This window comes from Borostomias antarcticus (genome assembly GCF_949987555.1).
Source record: "Borostomias antarcticus genome assembly, contig: scaffold_171, whole genome shotgun sequence".
Lineage (NCBI taxonomy): Eukaryota > Metazoa > Chordata > Actinopteri > Stomiiformes > Stomiidae > Borostomias > Borostomias antarcticus.
In genome coordinates this window covers 110,001-126,236 of record NW_028176141.1, presented here as the reverse complement: position 1 = coordinate 126,236, position 16,236 = coordinate 110,001, and the positions used below count along the sequence as shown (strand labels likewise).

The 16,236-nt window shown below is 44.9% G+C and overlaps 2 protein-coding genes across 3 annotated transcripts in view; both read right to left on the bottom strand.

Annotated features, from left to right (window-relative positions):
- Window positions 1-16,236, bottom strand: part of LOC311328767 (isobutyryl-CoA dehydrogenase, mitochondrial-like) — a gene marked incomplete at its 5' end in the record, with an annotated part of 80,069 nt that overhangs the window by 56,409 nt on the left and 7,424 nt on the right. The window lies entirely within an intron of this gene.
- On the bottom strand, window positions 7,751-9,281 carry LOC311328771 (uncharacterized protein). Of its 2 annotated transcripts, XM_084462684.1 has the most exons (6): window positions 9,216-9,281; window positions 8,976-9,050; window positions 8,429-8,640; window positions 8,190-8,349; window positions 7,998-8,092; window positions 7,751-7,872 (listed from the first exon to the last, which is right to left on the bottom strand). In XM_084462684.1, the coding sequence occupies exons 2-6, from the start codon at window positions 8,998-9,000 to the stop codon at window positions 7,780-7,782; spliced, it is 585 nt and encodes a 194-aa protein (XP_084318810.1). In that variant the 5' UTR covers window positions 9,001-9,050; window positions 9,216-9,281; the 3' UTR covers window positions 7,751-7,779. The 2 variants fall into 2 exon arrangements, with proteins under 2 accessions (XP_084318810.1, XP_084318809.1); XM_084462683.1 differs by having other exon boundaries at window positions 8,976-9,274.

The following is a 16,236-nucleotide window of genomic DNA, read 5'->3' as shown; positions in this document are numbered from 1 at the left end:
TTCCCCCCCCCCCCTTGCCGGAAATAATGGCGTACTAAAGGGACATATTTGGGCATAGGTTGGTGCTAAGTCGGCATATTAGACACCATTGGATTTGTGCCAAAGTAGGGATGAGGTTTGGAAAGTGGTTTGTGGTCAAGAAAGAGGGGGGATGGTGGCAGACTATTTAAGGGGTAACACAAAGACAAGGGTGTGTCTCTTTCCTGGGAAGCAACGGCTTTACTGCTATTTTGTTTCTGAAAAAGCAATAAAGTCATCGCATTCGACTTCTGCGTGCCTCAACTTGTTTTCTTTTTGGACTCAGAATTTATTTTGAACTTTGAACTATTCTGAACTTAGAACCATTTTGAACTTAGATTTATTTTGAAAATTGACCTAAGATAGTAAATTATTTTACTCAACACCACCGCTGACCTGGGAAGTCTTTTTCTTTTGATGTTCTGGGACCACTGCCTTTTTTGGTAGCAACATAGAACTGCAGGTCAACAATGCCAGCAGGGACTGAGGAAGGGAGGAAGGGAGCAACAAAAAGGATTCCCTCTTCTAGGTTGGCTTACAGCCAACACACAAAAGACCCTGTAGTCAGATGCGCTGTGCATTGTGGGGTGCACTGTTTGTTTACTTGACTCTCCAGTGGAGTGTGAGCTAGCTATCGAGCTAGCGCAAAGGTGATGAGGGACTGAATAACTGAAATATTATAACTGAAATAGGAGGACAAGAGACATAAATAAGCACTAGTGCTAGGAGCAACAGGCGTTCTAACATCTCCATGTCTTGTTTACATCTCAAGCACCTTCGGGGACAGAGCCTTCAGTGTGGCTGCCCCCACCCTCTGGAACTCCCTCCCCTCCAAGATACCTAAAGCCCCTACTTTAAAAAAAAAAGTTGTAACTTACAGGCTCAAAATCCTATCTGGAACGTTACATTATTCAAAAATAAAGTGTCGACTGAATCAGATTATTGTTTGAGTCAATTTATTTTTCAGTAGCCTTTATATTGCATAGAAAATACAACTGTGCTCATGTGTCACACTCTCTTTGTAGCCCTCTGCAAATACCAACCCCACCCATACAGCAGTATACTAAAACTACATAACATTGGTTGGATAGGCTAATAATTGGCTTATAAGAAAACTTTGTTTGAGCTAGCTAACATTACCTACCATAAGCTCAACCAGGCCATTTGCCAGTAAGTAATGAGAGGCAGAGTCCCAAGCCCAGTTGATAGACTCCATCGTGGGATGAGGGTGGTGCAATTGGCCACAATCCAGCTTCATACACCAAAGGTTAGGCTAGCTAAGCTAGCTAGCAAGCAAGCCGTTGCAGAGTCGAACAATACAGGTTGTAAAATGATGCGGGGGGCAATATCTCTCTCTAGCTATGCATGACATATTATATTATTTTAAGAGTTGGCCCCAAAACACAAAAATGTTAATTTCAAGTTAAAAGCTATCAAAAGCTGGGGCCGTCTATAAACTGGGGCCGTCTCATTCATGACGGCGACAGGCACTAGCCTGGCAGACTGCATCGAATAGTTATCAAACAAGCTTGGGAACTAACATTAGCTGGCATAATCCAATTCCCCCAAAAGAACTCCTCCACTGCACAAGCTTTTTACCAAACCTAGCTAATAAGCACAAGCTACTGAATGCAACGTTAGCCCTGCTAACGGAGAGAACGGATTTGGAGGAGATTGTTGCAGCTGGTGCTAAATAAGGAACATGTCAAATAGAATACAACAAGAATGCGGAAAATGTATTCAATCACTTCTTCTTATGGCTTTCCAGCAGTGTCGATGCAACTAGGCATATTACTGCCCTCCACAGAATGTTGCTACATACTTCACGTCCGGATGTAAACAAGCCGGATTGCCAGATTGGTGCTCCAGCCCCAATGAGTGTTCCAAATCCCCCCAATGCGATAAAAACCCGCCCAAATATTATATATGTATTTAGTATAATATATATATATATGTGACAGCGGCTGGTGATTTGGTCCGCAACTCGGCAAACCCCGAAATGCGCTAGGGGGCAAAATAAATAAAATCTGATCAAGGCAGTGAGAGCAATGAACCCGGAGGCTCTGGCGTCTCTCACAGACGAGGACATGATCTGACTCCACGTCTCAAGGGAGCAGCTGAAGCACCATGTGCGAAGAGTCACCCTGGGAGCTCAGGCGACCTTCAACCTCGTCCACACTGCCATTGAGGAGCTGAAAGGTCCTGCTGGGCTTGACGAGAGTGGAGTCAGCTTGTTCACAACACCAGGTACAAATCTATTCAAATGTGACAGCGGCTGGTGATTTGGTCCGCAACTCGGCAAACCCCGAAATGCGCTAGGGGGCAAAATAAATAAAAAAACGTTTTTTTTCGTTTTTGATTTTTTTTGTAGTACCAAAGTTGAAGTTGTGAAGAACCCACTTACTATAACAGACAACAGTTTTAGGTTCACGAAATACGTATAATTAGTCTGCAAACTAAGCTCGTTTTTAGCTGATTTCGAGTCGGGTTTGGGGGCGGGCAGATCGATTAGCATGATTTGGTTTCATTGGCTATTGCTTCCGGGTTCTCCGCCCCCCACCCTTCCCCAACACGCCGGCTTTGTTTACATTCAGTCCCAAGTTTAACCATGGATGCTACAGCTTTTGCTAAAGAGAAGACGGGGATGGCATCCAGGACATGGAAAGAGTTTTAAGAGCAGCTAAAACTCCAGCAGAGCAGGACTCGTTCGTACACGGAGTTTATTCTTGATGACCTGTGATACAGAGATGACTGTATCAACAAAGCAAGTTGCGTCAAACGATGTACCAGATTCACACCACTGTTGTCTGCCGCCAAGCATTCTGCTTTGCTTTGGGGTAAGCTATCTTTATACTATCTGTGCTGTTTACATTACATTAACGTTAACGTCGTTTAGCAGTAGCTCCTTTCTAAACAAGTGACTAAGTCTAGCTAGCATAACAAAGGCACTAGCACTAACTAACAAAGGCTAGCTAGCTAACGTTAGCTAACATGCTAGTTAGCTGAGCTGTCCCTTCGTTCCTAAACTAGCCAGCAACCTAGCACAGGGACATGGCTATAGCTAGTGAGCTATCCCTTTGTTCCTAAACTAGCCAGCAAGGCAGCTAATATCTAGCCAGCTGCCTAGCACAGGGACATGGCTAGCTAGTGAGCTAGCCCTTTGTTCCTAAACTAGCTAGCGAGGCAGCTAATTTCTAGCTAGGTAGCTATATTATAGAGAGAAACAGAATGAGAGAGCATGAGAGGTATGGTAGTCTGACACCTTTGTTTTTTGTTTTGGTTACAGGATGAGCAAAAACAAGCTGTGAGGATTTGCAGCTCTCCCTTGGCCCCTCCCTACCAGCCAGCAAGAACTTCACTATGCACTACAGCTTTGATTTTGAACAACAGGTGAGAATACGTTCATCCTATCATGCATTAGCTAGTCTATTTAATCAACACATTCTGGTACTATTTTATCTATATGGAGTGCCAGTACTGTGGGCAATAGTTTAATGTTCTTTCTTCCTTCTATTCTATTGCAGTTTTGATGCTGAGAGACCTGGCATGGTTGTGGCCAGAGAACACCGTGATGCACCGGCAGTCGAGTTTCAGCTGCTGCGCAAGCCTGATGTCCTGCCCCCCAGAGAAGGTCTTCTTGTGCAAGCCCCACCCGGACTGGACATGGCCAGACAGACGTATCTCTTTGACAAGATCAGAGAGTTCTGTTCTGATGAGGGACGAGACGTCACATGTCCCCCGCCAAACTCCACAGCAGCTCAGAACAAGACTGTCCGCTTGTAGATTCACTGCAGATCATCAGGACGGACAGCACTGCAGGAGAAAGGCCACAGCCTTTTCCTGTTTGTATACTGAAGCGTTGCTTGTTCTCTTGCACAGACTTGCCCACACTTGCACAGACTGCATTGTCAGACTATTGAATACTGAGCCGAGTACTGTTGTTATTACCTTGAGTATTGAGCTGGGGACTGTTATTACTTTGTTGTACACTTGATCACAATGAACACTATGCACCTTGTCTATAAAACAGACAACTGACTGTACACTTTAACACTTAGACTGTTGCCTTTTTTTGTACACTTTACTACTTAGGCTCAGGGCTTAAAAACGAAATAATTTTTCAATCGGTTCGCTCCGAGCAGAACCAGCATATTTAACGTTTCCGTTCTCGTGTTCCGCCACCAACATAGCGTTCCTGAACCGGTTAAGAACGAAAAATAACGTTCCGTTCACCGTTCCGGGGGTGTTAGCCTATTAAGACTCTATAGGCCTACAGTATTTCTTGTAAGGTAGGCTATAACCAAATTAACAAGTCTAGGGTTGTGGTGGCCTTGCCAACAATATTAGCCTTGGTGATGTGTGCTGTAGTGTAGCCTTGTTGATTATTTTACAAGAAATACGCAACATTAGTCCTATTCCTATGCCCTTAATCCACACCGTAAACTATGCACAGGTCTATCTTAAGTCATCATCATAGCTCATCATCCTTTTTAAAATATTTTCTTGTACTGTTGCTGCAATCTATTTTATTCTGCGCCTGTAGGCCTATTGTTTGTTTTATGTTTTATGTTATTTATAAATAATTAGTCACCTCATTCATTCATCTGCGCAATCCCTATTGTTTATGCTGCGTTCCTTTTGTATGGGAGCTCCGGATTTGGCGCCTATACGCGTAATACGTAAGTACCCTACTAACACAATCAGGTTGCAGCAATGTTGCAGAAACGTGCAATTTAGACTTTTGTATGGTCCACTCAACGTCAAGTTAAACGTGCATGCAACGCAAACGCGGTATCTGCACACAAGTTGCTGCAACGTGCAGGTCCAACGTGTCTGCAACGTGCCTGCAATGTGTACACAACGTTGTGATTTCCGCAATGATTTCGATGTATATTGCTGCAACGTTGTATACACGTTTATATATGTGACAGCGGCTGGTGATTTGGTCCGCAACTCGGCAAACCCCGAAATGCGCTAGGGGGCAAAATACATAAAAAAACGTTTTTTTTCGTTTTTTGTTTTTTTGTGTATTACCAAAGTTGAAGTTGTGAAGTACCTACTTACTATAACAGACAACAGTTTTAGGTTCACGAAATACATTTAATTAGTCTGCAAACTAAGCTCGTTTTTAGCTGATTTCGAGCCGGGCTTGGGGGCGGGCAGATCGATTAGCATGATTTGGTTTCATTGGCTATTGCTTCCGGCTGTTGCTTCCGGGTTCTCCGCCCCCCACCTTTCCCAAACAACACGCCGGCATTCAGTCCCAAGTTTAACCATGGATGCTACAGCTTTTGCTAAAGAGAAGACGGGGATGGCATCCAGGACATGGAAAGAGTTTTAAGAGCAGCTCAAACTCCAGCAGAGCAGGACTCGTTCGTACACGGAGTTTATTCTTGATGACCTGTGATACAGAGATGACTGTATCAGCAAAGCAAGCTGCTACCACGCGCAGAGTTGCGTCGAACGACGGCCCAGATTCACACCACCGCCAAGCATTCTGCTTTGCTTTGGGGTAAGCTGATCTTTATACTATCTGTGCTGTTTATATTACATTAACGTTAGTCGTTTAGCAGTAGCTCCTTTCTAAACAAGTGACTAAGTCTAGCTAGCATAACAAACTAACAAAGGCTAGCTAGCTAACGTTAGCTAACATGCTAGTTAGCTGAGCTAGCCCTTTGTTCCTAAACTAGCCAGCTACCTAGCACAGGGACATGGCTATAGCTAGTTAGATATCCCTTTGTTCCTAAACTAGCCAGCTACCTAGCACAGGGACATGGCTATAGCTAGTTAGCTATCCCTTTGTTCCTAAACTAGCCAGCAAGGCAGCTAATATCTAGCTAGGTAGCTGAGAGAAACAGAATGAGAGAGCATGAGAGCTATGGTAGTCTGACACCTTTGTTTTTTGTTTTGGTTACAGGATGAGCAAAAAGGTGAGGATTTGCAGCTCTGCCTTGGCCCCTCCATACCAGCCAGCAAGAATATCACTATACACTACAGCTCTGATTTTGCACAACAGGTGAGAATACGTTCATCCTATCATGCATTAGCTAGTCTATTTAATCAACACATTCTGGTACTATTTTATCTATATGGAGTGCCAGTACTGTGGGCAATAGTTTAATGTACTTTCTTCCTTCTATTCTATTGCAGTTTTGATACTGAGAGACCTGGCATGGTTGTGGCCAGAGAACACCGTGATGCACCGGCCCCCGAGAGAAGGTCTTCTTGTGCAAGCCCCACCCGGACTGGACATGGCCAGACAGACGTATCTCTTTGACAAGATCAGAGAGTTCTGTTCTGATGAGGGACGAGACGTCACATGTCCCCCGCCAAACTCCACAGCAGCTCAGAACAAGACTGTCCGCTTGTAGATTCACTGCAGATCATCAGGACGGACAGCACTGCAGGAGAAAGGCCACAGCCTTTCCTGTTTTCCTGTTTGTATACTGAAGCGTTGCTTGTTCTCTTGCACAGACTTGCCCACACGTGCACAGACTGCATTGTTAGAATATTGAATACTGAGCTGAGTACTGTTGTTATTACCTTGAGTATTGAGCTGGGGACTGTTATTACTTTGTTGTACACTTGATCACAATGAACACTATGCACCTTGTCTCTAAAACAGACAACTGACTGTACACTTTAACACTTAGACAGTTGCCTTTTTTTGTACACTTAACTACTTATGCTTGTACTTTATATTATGTATGTGACAATAAAGAACCTTAAATTTGAACTTCATCTTATATTGTTCTTAACTGCATTCACAACACAAGATTAATACTGACTCAGAGTGTGGGGTCAATAGTGAGAGAGCACCTCACTTGGCAGCCACTCTCAGGTAATACCCCAAGTTGACAGCCACTCTGACAGATAATGACAGATCGTCCAGTGGGGGAGTGGCTGGGGGTGCGGTTACCAGGCTATTGTTCACGCCCATTACCTGGCAGTCAGAGGTGTGGAAAAGTTGGAGAACTTTGGAGGGAGATTTCTCAGCTAAGTTGATTTGGCAGTACTAGCATTCAAATAAGCATATCTTCTTCAAATATGTTCAGAATTCAATGTATGAGACCTCATTTGAAAGCTTACAATCTGCACTTTCATAATCTGTAAAAAACTGAAAACTGAAAAAGCCTAGTTGAGGACCAAATTACCAGCGGCGGTCACATATTACTTTGTTACGTTGCTGCAACGTGGTCTACACTTCCGTTGGCTACATTTATAATTTGCATTACAAAACAAATCAGCTCCTTGCACAAGCTCCACTACTTCCTGAAACTACAGGCATATTTCTTTACCGTCCTATACTATTGGATAGCAATTGCGATGAATCCGGTGTGCAGCACACCTGATCAATCACTTCCATCCACTAGTATAGGACAGGAAAGAAATGCGCCTGTAGAGTGTCAGGAAGTAGTGGAGCTTGTGCAAAGAGCCTATTAATGTCATAGTCAATGCAGCAAGCAAAATTATGGTACAAAAGTTATGACACAACACCATTCAGTCAAGAACAATTTATTTTATTAAAAAAGTACACAATGTCTGGCCTGCAACATGATAAACAAGTTTAAAAACAAAAAGGATAAAAAAAAAAAATACAAAAACAGTTATTTACAAAAAAAATGGCAGGCTGTGCTCAGATAGGCTGGGGGTGGGCGTCAGATGGGCTGGGGGGGGGGGCTGTGCTCAGATGGGCTGGGGGGGGGGCTGTGCTCAGATGGGCTGGGGGGGGGGGCTGTGCTCAGATGGGCTGGGGGGCAGCTAGGAAGGGAAGTCTTCCTCATCAGAATGCTGGGGAGTGCTCAGATGGACTGTGCTTGGATGGGCTGTGCTCAGGCGGACTTCTGCAGATACCTAAAGACACAATGAAATGGCCGTAAATACACAACGCACATACATGCACAAAAAAGTGGTACACAATCTTTGGAACCATGCAGTCACACTGGGTAGGAGAAACCAAAAAAAAAGACATCACTTACCCTTCTGCATTTAGCAGGGGCATGTTTCAATGTCTCCTGCAGCTGGGCGGCCACCTCCGCCATCGTAGCCTTTGGCATGGAGACCATCACTGCACCTTTAAGTTATCAAGAAAGGTAATGGTTTCAATTCACATCGGTCATGGAACAAAGACGATGTATTAAAAAATATTCAAAATATGAACCATTTCTTACATGTTAGAACATTGAAGAGTGTCAAACTCTTCAGTGGCTTCTTCCCCTTCTTCCCGTGCACACTGTAGGCGCTCCACACCGCATGTGTGGCTACAGCTGACAGCACCCGCCGGACTGTGTCCGCCAAGTCTCTGCCACCAATGGCACCTAGGTATTGTGTCTGCAAAACAAAGAGTCATTTACTGTACCCTTCCCTGCACTGCAAAAATAAGACAAAGTTCCGCCCTGCAGACACTCACCATCTTCCTCTGATGTTCCCGGTCCTTCAACCTGGCCTCACAGACCTGCAGCTCCTCGTCCGTTTGGGCAGGGTTCAGTACATCCAGCACTTCTCCCTGGGCTCCAGACTCCACAGGCCGCGTGCTCTGGGCCAGTTCCCTCACAGTCCGTGCAAGCTCACGGAGTTGCTCCCGCATCTCTGAGAACTGCTGATGTACAGACCTCTGGAAATCTAGATAAACACAGATGTGGCTATAAGTACATTGACATAAAACTAAATGAAACTCAAAATATATCCCTGCATGCAACATGAAGTAGTCCCATACCAGCATCTGCAGAGCAGCATCGATTAGGTAGAGGGGTACATGGAGTCAATGGTGCTGGAGCCGTTTTCTTGGGCGACGGCATCACAGACCTAACTGAAAAACAAAAGGGATAAAGGAAAGGGATGAGCAGGAAACTGTATGGTGTTGGCAGCATGCTTTGGCTTCTGGCATTTGAAGGAGAATAAATTAAGACATTAACAGGTAGACATCACAACACCACAGCAGTACATGCCACTCTTACCTGGTCTGGCTGGGGTGCTATACATGAAGCCTGGGCTCGCATGGTTTTCGCTCACAGGGGATGAGCTCGGAAAATCTGCAAGATGAGTAAATGGTATTCAATCTAAAAAAGCCAATCACAGAGCTAACTGAATGGGATTAGCAGGAAACTTTATGGTGTTGGCTTTGGCTTCTGGCATTTGGAGGGAAACTAAATAAAGACAAGACAGGTAGACACCACAGCAGTACATGCCACTCTTACCTGGTCTGGCTGGGTGCTGTATGATCTGGCTGGGGTGCTATAAATGGGGCCTGGGCCCCGCTCGCCCAGATGGGACAAGCTTGGAAAATCTGCAAGATGAGTAAAATGGTATTCAAAATAAATAAAAAATAGTCCAACTATCAGTGTGCAGTAGGCATAGACATTTCATTTCAACACAAACATGCATACCTGCATTGTACAGCACACGTGGATTGTACTGGACCGCTGGCAGAGGCCTTTCAACTCCGGCACCTGGTCTTTGGCCTGCATAGTGGGGACCAATGGCTGCCCGGGGCTTGGAATATGTAGTGGAATATCAGTAAATTAGCTCAGATTACTCGATTTCAAAAGTACTACTCTTTTGGGACTGTTGAATGCACTTTAGTATATTACCTTCGTCACTGGAGTGATAGCGTGTGTTGCGCCGTCTCTTTCGAACGTCTTGGCACTCGTCCATTGACGACTGCTGCTCAAAGACTTTTGCCATGAGCCTGGCACCTTCGTAATGATCTGTGTGCATAAAGTACCATAATCAATACATTTCAGCCATCCTTTTTTCCTCAGAATAATGAGTCATGATCTTCCCCCCACCCCCATCAGTATTTTTTAATAGCTTAAAATGCAAACAGTACCAGTTGTGGACTTTGGGAAAACCCGGACTCTGTGGAGCGCCCAGCCAGGGTTAGGTTCCACACAGCTCTTTATCCGTTGGCTGACTCATTCATTGGCCAGGAACACATCTGCAACTGTGAGTGAAACCATTAGTAGCCGCTTCCCTGTACAATTGAAAAGTAGCACACCAAACACACAAACATGTTCTTACCCCATCCTTTTTGGAGAGCCAGGATACTGGGACAACCGACAGTGTCCTCCCCCAGAAACTCCACACTGCAATAGTCTGCCCAATAAACAAAAAAATATTAAGTTTATAAACACACAAGGACCCTATGGGAAAATAGGCAGAGGGGAAGAAGCGACTAAAACAACAATTCAACAAGTCATTACAGCCGATAAGTAATTAGTGACACGCCACTATTCTATTCTTTTTTTTTGATTCTCTGCCGGCCCAGGACAGATGCGGTCAATGGCGGTCAATCATCAATCAATCGTGTGGGAAACATGAAGCTAGTTTAGGCATTAGCCACTGCAGTGCACAGAATAAATGTATAAGGCCTGTGAATCACGCGTTACTACTCGCAGTTTTAACAGGAACGCCTGTTTTTGACTCGAACTCCAACAATACACACCGATACTACTAATGTGGCAAACAAAGCTGCCTCCATCTTTGTTTCGAGCTATAACGCTATTGTCCATGGTACCCCGCTTACCTCGTGGGTGGCATTGTTCTCAGTCTCCCACTTTCCAGACAAATGGAAAATATATAAAGCATTATCTTGGCTTCGCCTTCACCTTTGCCTATGTAAAATTAGCCTAAGATTCGTGATGGCCTTAGAAAGCCTGACACGAGCGAGCTCCCAATGTGAGTCTCAAATTCAGCAGAGTCAAACACATATTCACATTTCCCTCAGTCCAGCGGCCATTTTAGATTGCGTGGTAGCGTGGTAGCGTGGTAGCGTGGTAGCGTGGTAGCGTGGTAGCGTGGTAGCGTGGTAGCGTGGTAGCGTGCTAGCTAGCATTAGCTAACGTTAGCTAGCTATCATTAGGCTTCCAATTCCTGAACTTAGTTTAGCGTGCAGGTTATGAGTTACTTCTGTTTACTTAAATTATTACCGGTAAGTAAACAAATAAATAGCTAAACCAACAGTCAAATCAATGTAATTTGATGAGGAAAAAACCCCCGAGGTAACTGGTATAACTTACCAGATCTGAAGTGCGCACCACACTGTGTTTGTTGGTCCCCAATCTGCTCTCTTTATGGATTTAAACCACAGCTTTCGACGGTTCCTCTGAAAAGGGTGACATCTCGAGGGGATGATGAAGAATCTGAGGCCATCAACTTGTCCTTTTCTGTTTGTACAGTTCACAGCACAGCAGCTTTGAGGCATAATAAGCTACATGAAACGGAGCGCCTGGCTACTGTGGCTAGCGAGTTCCTTTTTACCCAGAGGCCTCGTGCTCGCTCTGCTGTGACGTAGACGGCGAACCCATCTATAGGGAGGGAAAGTGATCTCATCGCCCCCTAGTGGAAGCGCTCCATAATGCCGAGAGAATGAATGGGATTTCTCGACACGTCTTTTGAAAAATGATATCTTGGTCGACACCGAAACGTTAGTTTTAATTAATGAAAAAGCATTAAATGTATAACAAACAGGGAAATATACAATCAATAACATTTCTAAGATGAGTTATTCACCTCAACATACAGTACAATATGAAGGATATAAGCGAAAATTTAAAAAAAGAACAAAAGACAGGAGCAGTTTGGCAAAGAATCCTGCCTACTTCAACTGTGAACCAAGCAAGCAGTGACGTCACGGGATAGCCCGATTGCTAGCCTAATAGGACTTTAATCCAACGTCACTGCAACGTTATTTAATGACGTTGCAGGGACCCATATTGCCAATGTTTCTGCAACGTTGCAGAAAAGTCTAATTAGACTTAGGAGGGTAAAGTTATTTTCGACCTTAGATGGACGTTGTCACAACATCGCCTGATGGTAACGTTGCAACTTACCTAAGTAAACTTATGTGCAACGTTGCTGCAACCCACTGTGTTAGTAGGGTAGCCTATCGCCTGGCATCCGCGGTCTTTAATATTATAGTAATTTAACTTATGCTATTCAATGATCAGGGTTGCACGGCACATTGTCACTAAAGTGTGCTCATATTAATTAATGTAGCCTAATCATTTGGTTTGTGAAAGTCAAGACGTGACGGAAATCTGTGCAACAATAGGCTATGACTAGATTCCAAGAGGCGCGCTCGCCTTCACAGCCTAATTGCCGAGTTGAACTCTGAAGGAGGCAGACCATTAAATTCGCAAAACATAGGTTTATGCATCCTAGTATAGATACTAGTATACATCCAAGCAACTGTCACAAAGTACTCCGTGTTTTAAATAGCCAAACCATACTTGGAGCGGGATGCGCAACGATTGGCTTCCGCTGGAGGAACTTTATTGCAGACACGCAGGTCCATATAAAACATTATATTTGCACAGTAGGCTATTATTTCTTTCACTTTATTATTTGCATCATTCTTTGTGGACCAATGTTGGAATAAATTTGCCTTCGAACGTTATTGCCCACTCTGACATCCGCGGTCTTTATGTGAAATCTAGTTTTAGCCTACTGAAACATTACAGGCTATAGGCTAGCCTACTCCTATTCAATTAAACAAAATAAATCACATTGATATCCTTGCTAAGTAATAAGCTGTACGGACAGGCTGAACTACTGTTTTGCACTGGCAAACAAAGGAGAGTGTGACAGCCCTGCGCAACGCGTGCTAATTGGCTGCCGCTGAGTGGTTGGGAAACATCAAGAATAGTCATGCATCTTAGCTTGCAGAGTTTGAGAAACATCGAGTCTGAACTAGACTATGTTGTTGTAATATCTAAATCTCTTCATTTCGCTAAGCAAGCATTTAATATCCTGACTGTGAAATAACAGATATAGGGGCCTAGGCTACATTACAAAAACAGGACAAGATGTAGGCTACAAATTTAATACATTTAATTTAGCCTATTCGGCCATAAAAGGCTCAGCTTTCTTCTTTTTTAAAACATTTTTTAAGTTATATAGGCCTACTACAAAGAACGAAAAAATAACGTAATTAACCGGTTTTAAAGATTTCAAATTAACGTTTCTGTTCTGGATCAATTAAAGCATTTCGTTTTCGTTCCTGTTTCTGTTCCTCGTAAAATACCGTTCGTTTTCGGTTTTCGTTTCCGTTCCTTGAACCGGTTCGGAGCCTTGCTTATGCTTGTACTTTATATCATGTATGTGACAATAAAGAACGTTAAATTTGAACTTCATCTTATATTGTGTTGTGAATGCAGTTAAGAACAAGATTAATACTGACTCAAAGAGTGTGGGGTCATCAGTGAGAGAGCACCCCACATGGCAGCCACTCTCAGTTAATACCCCAAGTTGACAGCCACTCTGACAGATAATGACAGATCGTCCAGTGGGGGAGTGGCTGGGGGTGCGGTTACCAGGCTATTGTTCACGCCCATTACCTGGCAGTCAGAGGTGTGAAAATGTTGGAGAACTTTGGAGGAGGATTTCTCAGCTAAGTTGATTTGGCAGTACTAGCATTAAAATAAGCATATCTTCTTCAACTATGTTCAGATTTCAATGTATGAGACCTCATTTGAAAGCTTACAATCTGCACTTTCATAATCTGTAAAAAACTGAAAAATGACCTTTGCCTAGTTGAGGACCAAATTACCAGCGGCGGTCACAAATGTATTTAAACAGTTATTAATACTATTTCAATAGCAATATGTTATTTATTTACTGTCTCATGTGCTGCTTCTATACATGTATTACCGTCCATCTTTTTGGTTTCTTCACAGAAGCCATAGATCTGAAGTGGGCAGCACAGCAGAGGCACCTGGAATGCCTCCAGGACCCTCCAGACATGGCGATGTATAGGGTGGCTCGCTCTACCACCATCAATGGTGTAGATGTGCCCTATTACAAGTGCATACGTGGAAGCAACAGCTTGGAGGGATTCCACAAATTCCTGCCACACATGATTCCAGGTACAATTTATTCAATATATTTATTTTTATAACAACCTACAGTATATTCCTGTGCTCAAGTTGATGCTGAAATTATGTGGTCATGTCGTTGCCTTTACTATGTGCTGCAGCTTTGGTGTCTCTCTTCCAGCTGTCCCTTCAGCCCCCCCCCCCCCCCCCCAACCGCGTCTGACCACCTGATGAAACACACCAAACCATATAGTCTCCATCATCAACATGACATGTCTGGCCACAGCTCCTGTTTATATCTAGCATCCTTTATCTAGACAGGGGAAGAAGCATTTCCACCATGTGCTTGAAACATATGACGGCCTGTGAGCTCTTTGATGGGAAGGTGAGCAGGAGTAAACAGGGAAGAACAACTTGTTCACCACAAACCTGTCCAGCACTCGTTCACCAGGTAAGTGTAGAAAGAGCGGACCACCGAGAGACAGACGTACTGAACAAACAAGGAGCCGTGGCGCCGGCCTCTGTGTGACCTGGCGTTGAGCTCGGCCCTCTCTGCGTCTGTCTGGGTTTGCAGGCTCAGGGTCTCTGCCAGGCGTTCTCTCAGCTGCAGCTCCAGCTGCGCCTGCAGCGCCGCCTCGCCCTCCCGGCTACGCTGCGGGGCGTTGAGACCGCCGCACGCCGTCTGGCCAGAGTGGGACGCCCTCGCCAGCTCGCCGCGCCTGTCCCAGAGGTCCCTGAGAGAGGGGGAAAGGCAGGGAGGAGAGAGAGTGCAGACAGTGTGACTAGCTTTGACTAGTGCAGCATCAAGCTAACGCACAGCTAGCGCAGCTCCATAGTGTCTTTCAGTGTGTGTGTGTGTGTGTGTGTGTGTGTGTGTGTGTGTGTGTGTGTGTGTGTGACGGGATGAAATGGGACAGTGATAAAATGGGCACGGTAAATAGACAGAAATAGATGGACTCATTAGTGGGACACAACAGGACAGGGTTGATAGACCCAGCTGGAATGAGTTGACTGATTATCAGGGTGGGGAGGGGCTGGTTTTCCCCTTTAAAAAGCTTTTCCTCTGTGCGTGTCGGGGGGTTGAGTGGGGAGCAGGACGCACCCTGTCCAGCTGATCATCTTTTCCTCTGCGGACGCTAAGTGAAGAGATCAGAGAGGTTTTGCTCTCTGTGTTCTGTCCTGTGCGTCTTGTCTGAGCAGCGTGTTGGTCACACTGGGCAGAACGGCGGCTGTATCCCCCCGCCGGTGATTGAGACGAGGAGACCGTGAGGGCGGGGAGAGCGGAGACCCTGCCAGGCGTGCACCGCGCAACGGGAGCTAAGCTAGATATAGATTATGTGTATGTATAGATTTATGTGTAGGGCATCTGAGTCAGATAATGACATCATTACTGTCATAACTAACCCGATATGCAGTTCTGTCAGATTCTCTTCCAGCCTCTGGAACCGTTGGTGAACAAGCCTGCATGTCAGACATGGAGCTGTGTGGAGGGCTTTGTTTTGTTTTTTTTACTTCTTTTTTCTTATCTTTTTAATGTGTTGTATTTTACTTTGTTTTTATTGTGATATGGATCCCGATTGAAAAATTGAACTTAGCAGGACAGGCTCAGTTCAGTAGCACCAGGGTGCAGTGTTTTGTTTTGCACTTGCAGTACCCTAATAGTACCACCGTGCGTCATGCCAGTTCAATCACCCTTTCAGGAATTGTAGTGGACTTTGGTGAAGAAGGGGGAGGTCAGCCCACCTGTAGGGGGCTCTGCATTGCTACACTGGTAGTGGAGGGAAGGGTAGTAGTGGTAGCGCTGGGGACAGTCCTGCCGGGGGTGAAAGTCTGGAACCTTCATGAATTCAAATAAAGGCTGTTTCTTTTCTATACTTGTCCTGGTCCTCTGTGTGAGAGCGTGTGTTGGTGGAGTTCTTAGGTGTTCTTACACTGTGACGTGTGTAGCGTGTGTTTTAGTGGAGCCCAGTTGAGTTGGTTGAACTCACTCCTCAGTTTAAATACCACCCACCCGCGCCATTGAATCTCTATCTCTTCGGTGGCGTAGCTGATAAAGAGGTTCTTATGAGAGGGGGTCACGTGTGTCCGTAAGTCAGAGGACCCGAGTTTGAACCCAGCGCAGACAAGTGGACAGTCTTTGACCTCATGAAGCCTTTTGGCTGTTGCTGTCGGCTCTGCACTTCAAAAGATGACAAAGAGATGATAATCCTGACCTTGTCACTGTCATCAATACCTCTGATTAGCAGTTTCAGTTCATATTATACAGCTTTTGTATTTGGAGACGAGACTGTTCCAGAAACTAAGCTGTTAAAAGTACACAACAGTAATGGTGTGGTTCCTTCCCTTGTGGTCTTCAGGATGTCCACCAGGCTTCGATGGAAGACGTGTCTCCTCTCCAGCAGGA

Excerpts from the sequence above, each read along its gene's own strand:
- LOC311328771 (XM_084462684.1), bottom strand. The coding sequence starts at position 9,000 with ATGTATAGCACCCCAGCCAGACCAG. Across the intron at positions 8,093-8,189 it reads ACTCTTCAATGTTCTAACAT|GTGCAGTGATGGTCTCCATG; the intron begins GTAAGAAATGGT and ends GATAACTTAAAG. Across the intron at positions 7,873-7,997 it reads CCCCTGCTAAATGCAGAAGG|GTATCTGCAGAAGTCCGCCT; the intron begins GTAAGTGATGTC and ends TTGTGTCTTTAG.